This window comes from Balaenoptera borealis (genome assembly GCF_965194805.1).
Source record: "Balaenoptera borealis genome assembly, chromosome: 2".
NCBI classification, from domain to species: Eukaryota; Metazoa; Chordata; class Mammalia; order Artiodactyla; family Balaenopteridae; genus Balaenoptera; species Balaenoptera borealis.
The window spans coordinates 173,511,130-173,529,766 of NC_138867.1; the positions used below are offsets into that span (position 1 = coordinate 173,511,130).

The 18,637-nt window shown below is 51.9% G+C and overlaps 1 protein-coding gene across 17 annotated transcripts in view; it reads right to left on the bottom strand.

Annotated features, from left to right (window-relative positions):
* MYO9B (myosin IXB) overlaps positions 1 to 18,637 on the bottom strand; it is an 89,738-nt gene that overhangs the window by 41,838 nt on the left and 29,263 nt on the right. For all 17 annotated transcript variants that reach the window (XM_082383001.1, XM_082383008.1, XM_082383015.1 and 14 more), the window contains exon 3: positions 5,128 to 5,222. In XM_082383001.1, the coding sequence (XP_082239127.1) occupies positions 5,128 to 5,222 (95 nt within the window). The remainder of the gene's footprint in view (positions 1 to 5,127; positions 5,223 to 18,637) is intronic.

Sequence of the window (18,637 nt, forward strand, 5' to 3'; positions counted from 1 at the left end):
AACTGTACATACTCAAAGCGCGCAACGGGATGAGTTTTGACTGGGTCCTTTCACGTAATTTTCAAAAATAGCCTTATTAGGCATAATTGATGCACAATAGACTTAGAGTGTGTGACTGGATGAGTTGTGACACATGCAAATCCCTGTGAGTCCACCGCCATGACCAAGATACTGATCACATCCATCACCCTGAGAAGTCTCTGTGGGCCCTTTGTCATTTCTCCCTGCCACCCACCCCCAAGCAGCCACTGACCAACCCCTAAAGATTAGTTTGGATGTTCTAGAATTAAAAAAAAAAAATAGGGGATTTCCCTGGTGGTCCAGTGGTTAGGACTCCGTGCTCCTAATGCAGGGGGCCCAGGTTCCATCCCTGGTCAGGGCACTAAGATCCCACATACCGCAACTAAGCTCCTGCACCACAACTACTGAGCCCGTGCGCTCTACAGCCCGCGTGCCGCAACTAGAGAAGCTCGCGTGCGCAACAAAGAACCAGCACAGCCAAAATAAATAAATAAATAAATAAATTAATTAAAAAATCGACTCATTTAGTATGTACAGTACAGCTGACCCTTGAATAGCACAGGTTTGAACCATGGGTCTGCTTATACATGGATTTTTTCAATAGTAAATGCTACAGTCCTACGTGATCTGAGGGTGGTTCAATCCATGGATGTGGAACCAGATACGTAGGAACCGTGGATTTGGAGGAACCTCAGATACAGAGGACCAACTCTAAGTAATCCTTGGATTTTCGACTAACCCCTGCATTGTTCAAGGGTCAACCGAATATTGTGTCTGCTTACTTTCCACTCAACCCAATGATTCTGAGATTCAGCCACATTGTAGCGTGTATCAGAACTTCATACTTTTTTATGGCTGAATAATAGGCTGCACGTACAGACACACTGCATTTTGCTTATCTGTTTATCAGTTGATGGACATCTGAAGGACCTGGGTCCACGAGGCTATGTGGGCTCTGGGGCAGGAACAAGGCATGTCTGCGGCCACATCCTCAATGCTAACGGAGACATCAAACACTCCCTGGAGATCTACTACGAGGTTCTAGGCACTGTTTTGCAGGGATTCAATGACCTGGATTTAAATGCCCCCCGGGGGATGGGCACTGTGGCTCCCACCGATGGATTGGATGAGGTGCTAAAAATTGGGAGAGGCCACACGTTGCTTGGGACCCCACAGGAGGGAGGTGGCCTGGCAGGGACCTGAGCCTGGCAGTGGCCCTGCCTCTCATGGGATCCACTGTCACCACGTGTGTGAGCTGCGCAGGTCTGCAGGTCACCCTCATCTGCACCCATCTTGTGACACAGAAGAGGAAGCTGGTGCCCGATGGGTGGCAGGCTCGGGCCCCTGGTCCATGGCCTGCCGGATGCTGCCAGCCTCTCTCACAGGACGGCAGTCTTCTGTCTGCAGCCTTGCACAGACACATGCGCACACACAACCTGCACGGGTGGGTTTCCAAGGGCTCAGCCTGTGCTGTCTCTTCTTTCAAACCTGTATTTTCTTCCATTCCTTCCACTGGCCAGTAACTTGTAGTCCTCAGCAGTTTGTTCTCCTGGGGGAGAAGGCTGCGTCTGTTCCTAGACTCACGTTTTCACCTCAGTCTGTAGCCGATTCCCTGTACTGTGTCGGCATATGCGGGAGGACAGCGACCCCTCAGGGGCACCGAGCTGTCATTTTTTTTTTTTTCCTTAAATTTTTATTTATTTGTTTATTTATTTATGGCTGTGTTGGGTCTTTGTTTCCGTGCGAGGGCTTTCTCCAGTTGCGGCAAGCGGGGGCCACTCTTCATCGCGGTGCGCGGACCTCTCACTGTCGCGGCCTCTCTTGTTGCGGAGCACAGGCTCCAGACGCGCAGGCTCAGCAATTGTGGCTCACGGGCCTAGTTGCTCCGCGGCACGTGGGATCCTCCCAGACCAGGGCTCGAACCCGTGTCCCCTGCATTGGCAGGCAGATTCTCAACCACTGCGCCACCAGGGAAGCCCCCGAGCTGTCATTTGACTGGCTACAGCCCCTCCCCTTTGCTGATCACTCTGGGAGCCTAGGCCCCTACGGGGGTCTTGAGGGAGCCAGGGATCCCGCTGGCACGGAGCCCTTGAGCCCACAGGAAGACGAGGCCTTGCAAAATTGGGGAACCAGGGAAAGACTTGGACTGCCCCTGACCCTTGGCCTCAGCGGGAAGTGGCATCGAGAAGTGTCACCTGCCCAAAAGCAGAACCGGGTCTGGGCCTACTCCTCGTGAGCTGGCGGCAGCTGCTCCCTGGATAGGAAGTGTACCTCCCTCCTCCGAGTGTGGGCAGGCCACAGTCGAGGGCCGAGGCAGGACTTCCTTTCCTGAATCTGACGCCATAGATAGGACTCTGAAGCTGGTCTATGAGATCCAGCCACCCAGGGCCACAGTGGCCCGGAGCCTGACAGGAGCTGAGGTGGGACCCGCTGGCCACTTAGCTGAGGGCCAGCCCTGCTGGTGTGCTGGATCGAATGGTGGCCCCCAGAAGACATGTCTAGCTGGAACATGTGACTGTGACTGTGAAAAAAGGTCTTTGCGGGTGTAATTCAGTGAAGGATCTGGAGATCAGATCTTCCTCCATGGTCCAGATGGGCCCTAAATCCAAGGACAAGTGTCCCAAAAGACAGAAGAGGAGATCACAGAGAGACTCAGGGGAGAAGACCACGTGAAGACAGAGGCAGAGATTGGGGTGATGCGGCCACAAGCCAAGGATGCCTGGAGCCCCCAGAAGCTGCAAGAGGCCAGGAGGGATCCACCCCTAGAGCCTCTGGAGGCAGCGTGGCCCTGCCCACACCTTGATCTTGGACTTCTGACCTCCAGAACTGTGAGAGAATAAACTATTGTTTTGAGCCAATCGGTCTGTGGTACTTTGTTTCAGCAGCCACAGGACATGAAATGGAGAACGCAGGAAGGAGCGATCCGGGCGGAGAAGGCGGGGAGCGGTGCCCACTGGCAGCAAAGGCTCTGGCTTCTGGCCTGCAGAGCCAGCCTGGGACCCAGGAAAACACGTGGCACCCTTTTGGTGTCTCTGCTCCCAAGGAGCCACTGGAACTAAAGAAACAGTTTGTTTCTGTGTCCTCTACCCAGTAAGATACGCCGGGCCTTTCCTGCTGGTCAGAGGCTCTGCAATGTGGCAGATACAACTGTGCAAAATATGGACCCATGGGAGAAAAGCAGATTTAAAATAAGGAATGAGGGGGAACTCCCTGGCGGTCCAGTGGTCAGGACTCAGCACTTTCACTGCCGGGGCCCGGGTTCAATCCCTGGTCGGGGAACTAAGATCCTGCAAGCCACGCAGCACAGCATAGAGTAGATTAGAGTAGACTAGACTAGAATAAAATAAAATAAAACGAGTGAGGGTCTTTGTGGAGAAAGGGTTGAGACCTGCGGGGCAGGTGGGAACAGCTGGGTGGCTCCGCCCATGCAGATGCCAAGCTGGGCCCAGCAGTAGTCGGGAAGAGACCACTGGACAGCCCATGGGGGGCTGAGGCCCACTTCCAAGTGTCCCTGAGGGCTAAGGGGCCAGAGCAGATGCTGCGTTTATTGAGGGTCTCTCTTCCGCACCACTGCCCAAAAAGGAAAGAAGCCAGAGGCTGAAGGATTTGGGAAAATAACATTTCTGTCCTCGTCTTGAACAGGTACCATCAACTGAAATGATCGTCAGTTAGGTTTAGATGGACAGAAGAACCTGGATACTTTGAAGTCCTGGAGGACCTCTCCCTTCCTGAAACACCGGTGCCTTCTCACGGCCTCCAGGGGCCTGTTGCTCGGGTCTCCCCGCGTCTAACATTTAAGGCTTCTTATCCTGCTGCTCAGAACATCACCTGGAGCCTTCGCAAATCCCACTGCCACCGCAGACCCTCACGTCAGAATGTGGAGGGGGTGGGTTCCTTCGAGTCACCAGGCAATGGACTGTGCCGAAAAGCCTTTTTTTTTTTTCCCACTGTGAAATAGTTTTATTGGCTCATAAGACCTTTGCCTATTAGAAAAACATCCAAAACCCTATGCAGTATTAAATCACAATTACATTTTTTTAACTACTTGAAACTACCCAGAATATAACTTTTTTAAAGAAAAAAAAATGCTATAGTATTAAATTCTGAAATGATGTTATGACAAAATAGATAATTCCTTGTAACATTAACTCATTGCATAAAGCTGCCAGATATTTTCATTAGTATAACCATTGCACAGAGTGCAAATGAACACAATTTCTTTCTTTCTTTCTTTTTTTTTTGAACACAATTTCAACATTACACATTTAGTTGAATTTAACTGTGCCCTCACCTAAGGAACTCACATTTCTGGCACAAAATGTAGACCTGTTTTAACTTCCACCAGGCAGTCAACTTTACAATCCAGTTACCACCTATGGACTCACCCACCTACTCATCCATCTGTCCATCCAAATCCATCAATCTACCCACCATCCTCTCATGAATCTACCCATCTACCAATGGGTCCATCCATCCATCCATGAATCTACCCACCCATCCATCCATCAATCTATCCATTTTTTCACCCATCCATCCATCCACCCACCCACCCATGAATCCATCCATCAATCTACATACCCTCCCTCCCGCCCACCCGCCTCCTTTGCGTACTTCCCTGGACAACTGCCCCGCTTTGCTACCCAGTATCACATCTCCTTCTAGCTAAAGGGGCATGTTTGGCAAATGCCAGAGTCCACATCAACTCCCCCTGTGGCATCCTTAGACCCACTGAATTAGAAACATCAACACGAGGGCACCTGTGGCGTGCCCTTGCCTGTTCTTGGCAAACTCTATCATGCTAGGACCTCTAGCTCATTATACTTACTCCGTGGGTGCCTGGGCCCACGGGGCTGCCCTGGGGAAGGTAGGGTTGGTTACGAAGGTGCCGCCCCTCCCCCACCCACACTCCCACCTGGACCCACCGCTCAGACTTTCACATCAACGACTGAAAATCACACTTGCTTCCCTGTACGATTCACAAATGCCTGCCAGCCCACGCTTTCAGCACCCAGCTCTCTGCTGGCTCAGTCCTGGCACCGCGCCGCAGGGAAGCTCAGGACCTCAGACCGAGGGCTGAGTGCACAGCGTGGGTGGCTACAGACTCACCCTCTCACGATGCCGCTCTCCAGGTAGTTGACCTGGATGAATTTCCCAAATCGGCTGGAATTGTTGTTGTGAGCCGTTTTAGCATTCCCGAAGGCCTGGGAGGAAAACAAAAGCAGGTTTTCAGGTTGCGAGGATGAAGTTTCTACAGGCCTCAGCCTGGAGCCTGGGGGCTCCCTGGAAGTCACGCAGAGACTCCAGGTGAGGCCTGGAGAACAGAAAGGTAGGTAGCCCCAGCGCATCCCACGGGCTTACTCTTTATCTCTGTGTTTGGGGGTGTGGGAGGGGTTCAAGTTTTAAGTCCTGGACGTTAGAAATGCCAATCGTCAGAATTCTTTTTCAGTAATAATTGTTCACGCAGCAAACTCCGGCCTGTGGGCCAAATCCAGTCCACTGCATGTTTTTGTATTGCCTGTCAGCCAAGAGTGCTTTTTACATTTGTAAATGGTTTCAAAAAAACCCCCCCCCAAAGCCCAAAAAAACAAAAAACCCCAAGATGAGTAACATTCCCTGCCATGTAAAAATCCTATTCCCGTGTCAGCATCCGTCAATGACGTGTGAAGGGCACACGGTCAGGACCGTTCATTTACTGACTGTCCACAACTGCCTTTGTGCCGTGATGGCAGGGTAGCTGTGACAGAGACCATCTGGCCCGCAAGGCCGAAAATATTTATTATCCAGAATATTTACTTCCAGAAGGAGTCTGCTAGGCCCTGGGTTGATACGGGCTCCAGGCTGGACACCTGCCGCGTGAGGGAGCAGATGTGGGGACAGGTCCCAGGCTGGAGGGGGTCCTGCAATTCCATGGGATGACAAGCTGGTTCACTGCAAATTTTTTTTGTTTTAAATTGGGGTAAAACTGGCATAATATAAAACTGAGTTTTTAAAGGTGAACACTTCAGTGACATTTAGTACCTTCATAATGTTGTGCACCCATCACCTCTATCTAGTTCCAGAACATTTCCGTCACCCCACAGGGAGACCCGTCCCTGTGAGCACTCACTCCCCATCCTCCCTCCCCCAGCCCCTGGTAACCACGAATCTGCTTTCTGTCTCTGGATTTGCCTGTTCTGGACATTTCACATAAGTGAGGGCATACACTAGGTGGCCTTTTGCCTCCGGCTTCTTTCCCTCAGACTGATGTTTTCGGGGTTCAGCCACATTGTGGTAAGAATCAGGGCTTCGTCCCCAGTATGTAGAGGAAAGTCTGCGTAGTGCTGAGAGCCTGTGGCTTGGTGAAGTCCCCAGGGGGTCTCCCATGTGACCACCATCCAGATTACAACAGAGAACACCCTCTGTCCCCCACCCAGGTTCCTGGGGTACCTCCTTTCCACATGGTACCCAGACAGGGAGAACAGCCAGGGAGAGGGTGTGGTGGAGTCTTGGGGGGGGACTCAGGGCAGGAAAGGTATCTGGGGAGTGGGGTTCCCTGTTTTGGGGGAGTGAGAGGCCAGTAGAACTGGGGGTGGTGAGGCTGGGCAGAGGAAGGGAAGAGGCAGAGATGGTATGGGGGGACGTGACACCCCGAAGGCACATGCGAAAAGGGAAGCTTGGCAGAAACGAAAAAGGTGTCAGGCTCACACGGTTCCCGTTTGAGGAGGCTGAGCCGGGCAGAGGAGGTTGGAGGGAGGAAGGCCGCAGCTGGAAGGAGGTGGGAGGGCCACTGCCAAGGTCTGCTATGGGATATGTGTGTGGGGGGCGGGGGACAAGGGCAGGGTGCAGAGAGGTGGCCAGGCTCTCAGGGGAGCCAGGAACAGGGAGACCCCGAGAGGAGCCGGGATTTTCTTGAAGCCCTCATTCTGCAGGGGGGATGGAGGCAGGTCCCTCATTGATCAGAGCTTCTGGTGCGACCGCCTGAAGGCAGAAGCCCCATAGAAAAGCATCTGCTGGAAGGCCTGGGGGTACTTCCTCGGAAAATGGTTCCATTCAGCAGAGCTCGCGATCAGGGCTGAGGCCCCGGTTGGGCCCATGTGCCTGTCACGCTCTTGGCCGATCAGGTCACAGGATGAGTGACTTCCTGCCCGGCTGCCCCTGGGGCTCCAGACCCCAGAAACGGGCCTCGCTGTAAAACCTGAACCAACCGCCAAGGTGCCAAGCAGGGGAGTGACAGGGGAGGCGGCGGCCCCAGAGAGGCGACCCGGCCCCGACTGCAAAGGGGGTACCTTCAGGGTGGGGCCGTTGTTCTGTGCACTGAAGGGTGTTGAACAGCATCCCTGGTCTCCACCCACCAGGTGCCGGTAGCATCTGGGACAACCCAGAGCATCCCCAGAGAGAGCTCGATTGCCCGAGCTGAGAAGCACTTCTGTGTACACATGGCGGTAAAAGGGGTTTTGCAGGGTCGGGTTGTCGGGGGCTCCCTCCTGTCATGAGGGTCCCCACGTGCACTGCAGGCGTTGATGGGCTCCCTGGCGAAGAAAACTGTCTTTCCAGGTTTAACCTCCTGGTCCCTCTAAGTTCAGCTTTTAAAGGGGGTAAAGCCCATGGGGTAAAGCCACAGCTCTGAGAAAAGCAGACAGCAGATCTGTCTCCTCCTTTCCTTCCAGACCCTGCAGGGTGGTGTCTGAGCTGAGGACAGACCTGCTTTGTGGTAAAACGAGCTTCCACGAGCGAGCGTGCCAAGTCCTGCCTGTCCTAACTTCAAACAGATGGCAGAGGGGTGCCCGACACCGAGTGGGCTCCCTCCGGGGGCAAGTCCTCAGTCCCTGCAGTGCCTGTGTTCAGGGCCTCCGCAGAGACAGCCCAGAAATGCACATTTGCATCCTGAAGAGCCACAGTGGTCCCTTCCGAACTCGGGACAAGCCTCTGTGGCGATTTCTAAGGAAACAACCAGGCCTGGCGTCCTGGGGATAAGCGGGAATGTCTTCGGGATGTGAGGGCCCACCATCTCTCTGGTTCTGCGATTACCAGCGCGGGGGCCTAGTGACCTCATGCGTCTGGTATGCGGTCTCAACACACTGCGACTTTTCAAAGCTGATCTAAAAATATCCGGTTGGTGCTATTATACGTCCCTTAGAGGAGGAGGAAATGCTGGCCTGGCACCCGAAGCCAGGGGAGCTATTGTGTAGCGGTTCCCGGGGCCGTGCACTGCCTCCAAGCACAAGGGTGGCTGGTGTGCCCGGTGGATCATGTGGGGTTGGGGATGGATGGAAGGGATGAAGCGGGACCTGGGTGCCAGCAGTGATGCGACATGATCTGGCACTGGGGCAGGCGTGGCCACATGCTCGTGCTGTCTTCCCATCACGTCAGACGATCCATGGCTCTGGCAAAACGCTATTCGAGAAAGGCCTCTACTTTCTTTGAAATGCTTTTTTTCCCTTTTATAATATAAAAGACATGTTTCTAATATAAGCTGTACACTTGGAAAAAAAGATAGAACCATGCTCAAAGTTTACCTAACGAAAGGAAAAAACCATAAAGAGATGACCCATTAATTCAACCCCACCCCCAAGCACGATTTCTAGGTAAAATGAACGAAGCAGCCGTACCCCGACTTCCTCAGATCGTGTGCCCCCTCCAGGTGGCCCCCCCTACCCTGACAAGGATGCCAAGAGCCAGGGGATGTCTGGCTGTCTGCTAACTGCCTCTGTCTTTGAGGTTCTTCTTTGGGGAGACTGAAAAAGCTTTTTTAAATCAAAGACATCCAGGGTTGGGGACTTCCCTGGTGGTCCAGTGGTTAAGAATCCGTCTTCCAATGCAGGCGACACCGGTTCAATCCCTGGTCGGGGAACTAAGATCCCACATGCCGCGGGGCAACTAAGCCTGCGTGCCAGAACTAGAGAGAAGCCCGTGCACCTCAATGAAGCGAAGAGTCTGTGCACCACAACGAAAGATTCTGCGCGCCGCAACTAAGACCCAACATCCAGGGTTGAGCAGCCTACATAGCCAGAAATTTCTAGACAGTGCATTTTCTATCTAAACAGGATGGCTCTTCTCTCTGTTGGAATGCGCAATAAGTATTTTAGGAAGAACGGCGATATAACGTCAAAGAATGACCTGTGGTGTATACCAGCCCCACGCCAGGAGTGCTGCGGGCTTGTGACTCTTTCCTTTGTTCGAATTCCTCTAAGGGACAGACCTGCCTTCCCCATTTCCGATGAGGAAACTGAGGGACAGAGAGGTCAACTGACCTCCCCGAAGTCTGAGAGCAGGTGGCTGACATGGCCCCGGGTTGGAACCGTGTCCCGACTCCCAACCCACACCATGCCCGTAGCCGCTCAGTCCCTGGTCCCCGCTGGTTCTCAGAGCTGGGAGCCAGGTGAGCAGGCCTGAGACTTTTCGGGGCGTCTGCCTGCCTCGGCAGCCCGGCAGGCGGATTCCCGAGCCTTGAGTTCACACCTGGTCTCTTGTGCATCCCACGTGAAAACCGGACAAGCCTTGAGACGGACTGCATTAGGCAAACAGTGTTTTGCTTTCAGATTTCAAAACTGAAAAGCCCCACGGAATGAGCTCACCAAGGCAAACGTGCTTGCTATCTCCTGTGTTGACAGTTGACCCCAGAGTAGGGGTTTCCCTGGAGAGAAGTCCCTCAGCCTCACCTTGCAGGGTGGTGGTCCTTGCAGCCAGGCGGAGGTGGCCTGAACTGGGATAACTCCTTTGCCCTCAGATACACCTGCAGCCGTCCTCACTTGCTGCGGTGGTTTCGTCTTGGTTGTGGGGTTGGCCTTCTGTTTTCCTGATCTAGCCGCAGGGACCTCCCTTCCCAAGTGTGTGGTGCTTTTGTACATGTGGTTTCATTCATTCACTTGACAACACTGTATTGGTCGGCTGCCGTTGTGTCTGGCACCGTTCTAGCCTCAGAGAGCCCCCTCCCTGGTGGTGCTCCGACAGGGACACCCCCTCCACGTCCACCTTGGCCATGGCTTAGATGTCACCACCTCCCGACACCCTGGAGGCTGCCCACTGCCTCTCATGACCTTGACACTGCCCCTCCCCCTGCGATGCCACATCTGGGCAGAGCCTCTGTTCCCCACCCTGGTACCACAAGCCATGCCATACAGGACTTCCGAATCTCTTGTGTCCAGTCAAGGCCAGGGAGGAGTGACCACAGTTGCCAGGAGAGGCTGCGAATGGTAAGAGAACACTAGCAAATATTAGGCCACTGTGAAGCCTAAAAATGGGGCTGAAAGGGAGACTGTCTCCCGCTCACCGGCCTGCAGGAGCCCTCTTGTTCCAGCCCTGGGTGTGGGTGCAGAAAGGCAACACCCAAGGGTGACTGGGAACCAGCCCTGGCACGGCAGCCCCACCGCTGGAACTCGGGTTATTTTATTTTCCCAAGTGCTCTCCAAGTTCCAGGCGTACCTTTCTACGTGAAACAGCACTCAGCCCATGCCCAGATCGTGTCCATCTGGGGACACAGGCGACTGTCGGACCTGCAGGAGGAGAGCTGGGAGGCGTCCCACGGCCCGTGGACCGAGGCGCCCTGGAGATCTGCTCTGCTGTGTCCGCTGAGCAAACATCCCCGGGGGCATCCAGTCAGGCTGGGGCTTTCCTGTGTGGAAATGCCAGGAAAATAACCCCCAGGTGTGTGCGGGGTGGAGGGCTACTTCTGGTGAGGAGCCCGGAAGAACAGCTCTGCATCAGCAGGGGATTCGGACAAATTAGTTCACTGCTCTCGAGTTTCAAGTTCCTCTCCTGTAAAATGAAGGGGTAAACCCTTGTCTTCTCAGGTTGTTTGAGGACGAAACGGGACCATCTGTGTGAACCAGGTCGGGGGCAACTTGTTCCATGAAGGGCCAGCTAATAAATATTTGGGGCTCTGCTGCAACAACTCAACTCTAGTGTGGGAGCGTGAAGCAGCCACAGATGACCCGTACATGAGTGGACGTGGCCATGGGGAGGACACCTACATGATGCCCAGGATGGGGGGAATGCGGGGTGGGTGGCAGGCTTAGACATTGACCTCTACCGGGGTCAGCAAATTACGGCCAGCCACCTGTTTCTGTGTGGTCTGTGAGCTAAGAATGGTTGTCACATTTTTAAACGCTTGGAAAAAAAAAATCAAAAGAATATGTCACAACACATGAAAGTGATATGAAATTCAACTTGCAGTCACCATGAATAAAGTTCTGTTGGCGCACAGCCATGTCTGTTTACGGACGGTCTGTGTCTGCTTTTGGACTATGGCAGAGTTGAGTCGTGGTGGTGAAGACTGGTCCAGCAGAGCTGACCATACTGACCCTTGGGCCCTTTACAGGGTAGGTGTGCCAGCCACTGTTCTAGAGGCTCTCGGTTAAACGTCCCCTTCTCCCAAAGGGGGCCAGGGCAGTGCTGGGGCCGGGAGAAGACTCCAACACTCAGACATGCAAGGTGAGCATGACAGGGTGTGAGTGTTGCCTGGGCTGACTGGTCTCCCCCCAAAGCACAGTAGGGACACAGAGAAGCAGGACCAGGAAGCATGGAGGGCAGAATGGGCCAGTGGAGTCACAGGCTCAGAGGGGCTGTGTGGAGAGACAGAAAAGCTCCCTGGGAGCTGGGAGCGGAGTGGGTGGGAGGTGGGGAAGGGAGAAGCACGGCTGATGTGATTTCCACAGAGCTGCTGTGCAGAGAACAGATGGAGGGAGATGGATCCAGGGAGGGTGAGGACAAGGATGATGGTGGGAAGGGGGTGGCGATGATGGTGGTGAGAGGCGGTGGCTGTGCGGAGGAAGACGGGACCCCCGACCCCCTGCCAGCCCACGTAGGTGATAGCTGCAGGCTCAGTGGGCCTGTGGATGCCGGGCAGGAAGTGGAGGAATCACCCCCAACCTCATGGCTCCCCAAATCTCAGATGAGGAAGTGGAAACTTTCCAGGGCCTGGCTGACATTCAGCCTTAGCCCGGGTTCTGTTCTCTTCCTGTTGCCCACGGGGCTTGGGACACCTGGCAGGCTGGATGGACGGACAGACGGGCAGATGGAGGCACGTAGAGAAAGCTGAGTGCCGACGGGACATAAGACTCACCCCATCTCCGTGCCCCCAGTTTCTAACAGGCTCTGTTACTCTTGTCCGGAAGGGATACTGTCACTACTGACTGTCAGCCACAGACATGGACAGAAACGCTGAAAACAAGGGCTCCTGGCGCCAGAACAAGGCCCTTTGAAATGGACAGATTCCTACCAGGGGCTGAAGTTTCATGGTAAACTGTGCCGTGGAGTGAGTGGCGGGGAGGTGGGGTGATAGAATCTTAGAAAAAAAAGAAAAAAGAAATCAAATATGAAACAAGTTATTGTATCTCATACTTCACTGAATTTTGGTTTAGGTTATAAATGAAACCACATGTAGATCACAGAAAGAATAAAGAATAAATTAAGCTTTTATTGGGGAGGGTCTTGCTTGGTTCTTACTGTACCAAAAATATTTGAGGGATTCATCAAGATCCCTGAGGGCTCATCTTATCCATTTGATACCCAAATCATTCTCTTTGGGGTTTACTTGGTTCTTTTTTTCAGGTTTTAGAGTTGGGAAATTAATTCGCTTACTTTCATTTGTTCATATTTATGGATATAAAGTGTTTACGGCTACGAATTGTCCTCTCATTACTGCTTTAAACACATCTCATGGATTCTGATAATATACAGTTTTGGTCACTGATTTTCAGAAAATCCACAGTTTTGGTTTATAACTCCCCCTTCATCCAAGACTTAACAGAAGGCTACTTTTTCTTAAAAAATTTTTTTTCCATATGGAAGGGCTTTAAAAAAATTAATTTCTAGTTTTATTGCATTGTTAAGAGCATTGACTGTAATATTTCCCATTTTGGAAATTCTAGATGCTTTCTCTGTGACCTGATATAGGGATGAGTTTTGTGAACATTCCATGAATACTTAAGACTTATTCTCATATTGGAGTGAAGGGTTTGCAACACGGCCACAAGATCTGCCTAAATGTGTGGTTTGGGCATCTTACATCCCTGCTTATTTGCTGTCCACTCAACGAGCCTTATGTTATGTGTTTGTAACTATTTCTCCCAGGGTCTTTTATAATTTCTGCTTTGTAAAAGCAGCTGCTGTGTTATATGATGCATAGATATTGACAACTATTATACCTTGAGAGTAAATTGAGGATTTTGGCATTATGATGAATCTTCTTCATCATGCGATGTTCAGAGGCCTGACCTCTACAGGTCAGAATTGCAGCTGTGTTCTATGCTGTTTCTATCTACCTGATACATCTGTGCCTGTCCCTTTACTTTTAGCTTCCTGAACTACTTTGGTTTAGTTGTGTCTTGTTCATAAAGCATGGAGCTGAACTTTGCTTTGTGAGCCAAGCTGAAAATTCTCTCCGTTTAGGCAGAATGAACCTGTTTAGATTTAGCAACACGATGGACTCATTCCCTCCTGAAATTCAGGCTTCCATCACTAGCTCTCTTCCCCAACTGCTGCTTGTGAGTGTGGCTGAGTAACCAGAAGTCAGAGCAACTCTCCAGGTCACTTTTGATGACTTCCTGAAATCATGCACCTTTTGCAAGATTTTTCAACCTCACTTTGCAACTGATTTGGTTTGCATTTGTGTGGTGGGATGCATCTGGGAGAGAGGACCCACTAGGCCCGGCGGACTGCAAGGAGCCATACTTAGGCTGAGCCAAGTGGGGCGTGTGAGTGGAGGGCTTGTTCCGTAAGTGGGCGGCTCATTATGGAAGGTTTCATTTTAGGATGATGTTTGTCTCCCTACACAAATCCCAAACTGCATGGTGCTGCTGATGAGAACAGCAAGGACTTCTGATACTTTCCATGCAGCAAAACTAAGCATTGGCATATGTGAGGTAAGTTGAGCTCCCAGGGGTGGGCTGGAGGGACAGTCTGTGGTCTCCAGAGCTCCCTCCACCCTCCCTACAGGTGTTGTAGCCTCTCTCCAAACTCTTGGGGAGGGGGATGCCCCTTGGGGCCCCAGGCTCCCCTTGGGCCCACCCTCCATACCTGGGGTGAGCAAACCGGTCATCCTGGGGCTCCCCTGCTTACAACACTGGGGAAGGAGAGTCAGAATTGTCAAGATTCCCCCGCCCCCCCACCATGAGTCACCATTACCTTGCTGCTCTGGTAGGTTACGGTGAGAGAGAGAAAAGGTTGAGAATCCAAGTATGAGCTGTGGGGACTAGCTAAAGATACAGACTTGGGCCTCAACCCAGACTTGCAGAATTTCTGGAAAGGCTAAGGAGTCAAAATTCCTAAACCAGAGCCTGAGGCTATTCTGATTCCTGGAAGGGTGAGAACTACTGTCCTAGGGTTTATTATGAGAATGAAGTATCTCTAGGGAGAAATAAAAGCAAGAGCATGTCTACTTACACCCCTCCCTCTTTCTTGAACACCTGGAGTAGGGGTCTTGTTAGTCAAGAGCGGGACAGAGCAAAGAGCTTCGTACTCAGTATACTTAGTTTAATTAGACAGCTTTCCTCACGCTTAGCCCCGAGAGACAGGAAACTTTCATATTGCAGGGTTTCACCGAGATCAGCCACTCCCCACCAGTACCCCAACCCCAGATGGGTCCAATTCACATCCTGACTGCCACTCGGTAGCCTTGTTCAGCCAGGCACTGTAAGGTGGAGGGGAGAGGGAGAAGAAATCCGGCCCCCGTGATGATGAAGGAACAGGCGCAGGAAGAAAAATCATTGTCCAGAGCCACCTCTCAGCTGTGATTCCTCACAGCCCCAAGAAGCAAGGGATTATCTGGGAAACTGGGCTCAGCGGCTTGGCCCCAGTCCTGACAAGAGGTTGTGCTTTGTTCTGATGCAGGCCCGGCTGGGAAGCCAGTACCGCGGACACCACCCCGGCTTCTGGACACTGTCACTTGTACACACCAGCGGGGCCACCAGCTGGAGCCCGGGCAGTGGTAGGAAATATTTCAGAGGAAGAGACAACAGGATATGGTGATAGCGAGTGTGCAGGCGATAGAGGAAAGCACCAAAGACCAGTGGTGATGGCTCACCCGACCGAAATGGAGGAGGAGGAGAGGGCAGAGGTGTGTGGGGTCAAAGTTCAGTTTGCCAGGACCTTACCTGAGATTTGCTTTGCACATCTCATGGATGTGGTGGGATTTTGTCTAAGTGTGTGTGTGTGTGTGTGTGTGTGTGTGTGTGTGTGTGTGTGTGTGTTGGCGGGGGGGTCCACAGACTATGCCCCACAGGCCAAATCTGGCTTGATACCTTCTTTTTCTTTAATAACTTTTAAAATTTTCGCACAGTTTTAGATTTACAGGAAATTTCTAAGAATATTACAGAGAACTCCCAAGTACCCCACACTCAGTTTCCCCTACTGTTAATATTATGGTGGCACATTTGTCACAAGGAACAAATGAACCAATATTGACTGATATATTATTATTAAACTAAGTTAGCATTTCATTTGGATGTCCTCATTTCCCCCCCAATGTCCCTTTTCTGTCCCAGGATTCCACGTTACATTCGGTCCTCACATCTCCTTGACGGCTCCACGCCAAGTTTCTCGGACTCGTTTTTTGAGACCTTGACAGTTTTAAGGAGGACAGGTTGAGTATACTGTAAAATGTCCTTCAATCTGGGTATCTTTGATGCTTCTCTCCCACTGCCTGTTTTTGCAAATAAAGTTTTACTGGCAAACGACCCCACCCGTTTGTTTACGTATTGCTTTTGCTCTACGATGCAGAGTGAGTAGCTGCGAGCTAAGTAGTGACAGAGACTGCGTGGCACTAAAATCTGGAAATGCTAATTAATGTGGCCTTTTACAGAAACAGTTTGCAGATCCCTGGTATAAACTACTATGTCAGGGCTTAAGCTTAAACTGCTTGATCCAGGATACACTCCACGGGAGGAGCCACTGCAAACCCGCTCTGGCCAATTTTATTGTCACTCAACCTCGGGGGAGGGTTTTGCCAATTAGCATAATGAATGTTCCACTTCGAACATTCATGGGTGGAAGTGGTGATGTTCAAGACAAGTGGCTGGATGAAACATTCTGGAGGCACTTCCCACACTTGCTTGAGAAATTCCACCTAAGGGGGCCTGTTCTGTAGGGACGGGGCTCAGGTCTGACTTCAAGCCAGTCCCACATCCTGCTGCTGGATCAGGGGCTGGGGTGAGGCCCTGGGAGATGGAGCTCAGGTACCCCTGGGGCCACCCCAGAGGCCAGAGCTGATAGGACCGGCTCTAGCATGGCTGGGCTCCTGTCTGCCCATTGCAAGATCGATGGGAAGGAATCCGAGGGGTGGATGTCGTGGGACCTGACGGGGAGCGTTCCGGATGTGTACAGCCCGCTCTGCATTTCTGTTTTAATTGTGCTAAAATTCATATAACATAAAATTCACCCGTTTAACGTACGATTCGGTGGCATTTGACATGTGCGCTATGTTGTGCAACTGTCACCTCTATCAAGTTCCAGAACGTTTCATCACCCCAAAAGGAAACGCTGTCCCCGTGAGCAGCCACTCCCCATCCCCCCTCCTCCAGCCCCCTGGCAACCGCTAATCTGCTTTCTGTCTCCTTGGATTTGCCTATTCCGGACACTTCATGTAGATGGGATCATAAATATGTAGCCTTTTGTGTCTGGCTTCTTTCACTCAGCATAACATTTTCGAGGTTCATCCACGCTGTAGCATGTGTCAGTGTTTCATCCCTCTTTATGGCTGAGTGATCTCCATTGTATCCACTCTTTGAAAAGGGGCAGTAGGAGGAATGGCCAGGCCTGCCTTGGCGGGTTACTCCGTCTTCCTTGGGTCTGGGGGAGCCACGGCTGGTGCTGGCCTGAGTCCAGGAGGATCACTGGGTCCAAAGGCCCTTTGATGTCCCCAGTGCTCTGGGGTAAAGTGCTTCCAGTCACCTCTTTTTCGGGTGGATGCGATCCTCCCTTCGACCTTCCATCACAGGCCTGCCCCAGCCTTCGCTTCTCTCGTGGGGAGCCCCTCCTTGGCATCTCCCATCTTCTTTATGGGGCAGCTCTGGAACGGGTGCAGAAGGCTGCCCATGCACAGGAGGGCTGGATCCCCATGAGGTGTCCCCCCAACCTCAGCATTGCCAGGACCTTATCCCAGGGCGCACTCACTCCCTGCTCTGTCATAGCTGAAATCTGGGGCTGCTAAGCTAGACTAGCTCCTGCAGGAAACAAATGGGCCCTGAACACCAAAGGGCCCCTCAGAGCCTCAGGGTGTGGGGCAGGGAGCCACACTGTGCTGGTTCTGTGCTAGGACTCTGCTGGCCTCGTGACCTTCTGGAGCTCTCCTCTGCCTCTCCCAGGAGGCTTCAGGGTGGCCTTTAGGTGATGACGCAGGCGGGTGCAGCACGTGTAAAGGCCCTGGGGCAGGAGAGATCAGCAGGCAGAGCAGAGAGGTCAACTTGCCGTAGGTCACACAGCACATGCACTGCTGAGTCGGGCTTCCTGGCAGAGGTGGCTCTTGGCCCAGAGGACCTGGAGGTGGTAAACTCCGAGGGGAGGGACACAGTCACATGCTGAGGGGAAAGAACTGGTCCAGGCACTTTGGCAGAACTGGAGAAGTTCCCTCTGGGGCTGCAGGTCCCTGTAATCTCTCTCCCCCTCCCCACAATCTCACCAATATTCACACCTCCAATAAGCAGCTCTGTCCCTGCAGTGGCTCCTGGATCCACACAGCTCCCTGCAGACTCTGTCCAGAGACCCAGGCCTGATTTTCAACTGTACATCCTAAAGGCCCCTAAACTAGAGCGGGTTTCTCGGCCTCAGCACTACTGGCATTTGGAGACGTACCATCCTTTGCAGAGGGGCTGTTCTGTGCACTGTAGGATGTTGAGCAGCATCCTTGGCCAACCGAAAAACATCTCCAGACGTTTCCAAATGTCCCCTGATGGCAGAATCACCCCTGGCTAAGAACCGAGCGTAATTCAAAAAGATACACGCACCCTTACGTCCACAGCAGCACTATTCACAATAGCCAAAACCTGGAAACAACCTAAATGTCCATTGACAGATGAATGGATAAAGAAGATGTGGTACACATATACAATGGAATACAACTCAGCCAAAGAAAAGAAAAAAATAATGTCATTTGCAGCAACATGGATGCAACTAGAGATTATCATACTAAGTGAAGTAAGTCAGAAAGAGAAAGACAAATACCATATGATATCACTTATATGTGGAATCTAAAATATAGCACAAATGAACCTATCTACAAAACAGAAACAGACTCACAGACATAGAGAACAGACTTGTGGTTGCCAAGGGGGAGTGGGGTGGGGGAGGGAAAGGCTGGGAGTTTGGGATTAGCAGGTGTAAACTATTATACACAGGATGAATAAACAACAAGGTCCTACTGTAGAGCACAGGGAACTATATTCAACATCCTGTGATAAACCGTAATGGAAAAGAATATGAAAAAAAAGAACGTCTGTATGTGTATAACTGAGTCACTTTGCTGTACAGCAGAGATTGGCACAGCATTGTAAATCAACTATACTTCAATTAAAAAAAAATTTTTTTTTTAAATTGGCTGCCCTGGAGATTCCTGGCCCCTCAGGAAGGGCTAAGTGGAAGTGTGTAAATACTCACAGGTTGCTGTGACTTACTCTCCGTTAAAGGGGTGAGGATACCATCTAGC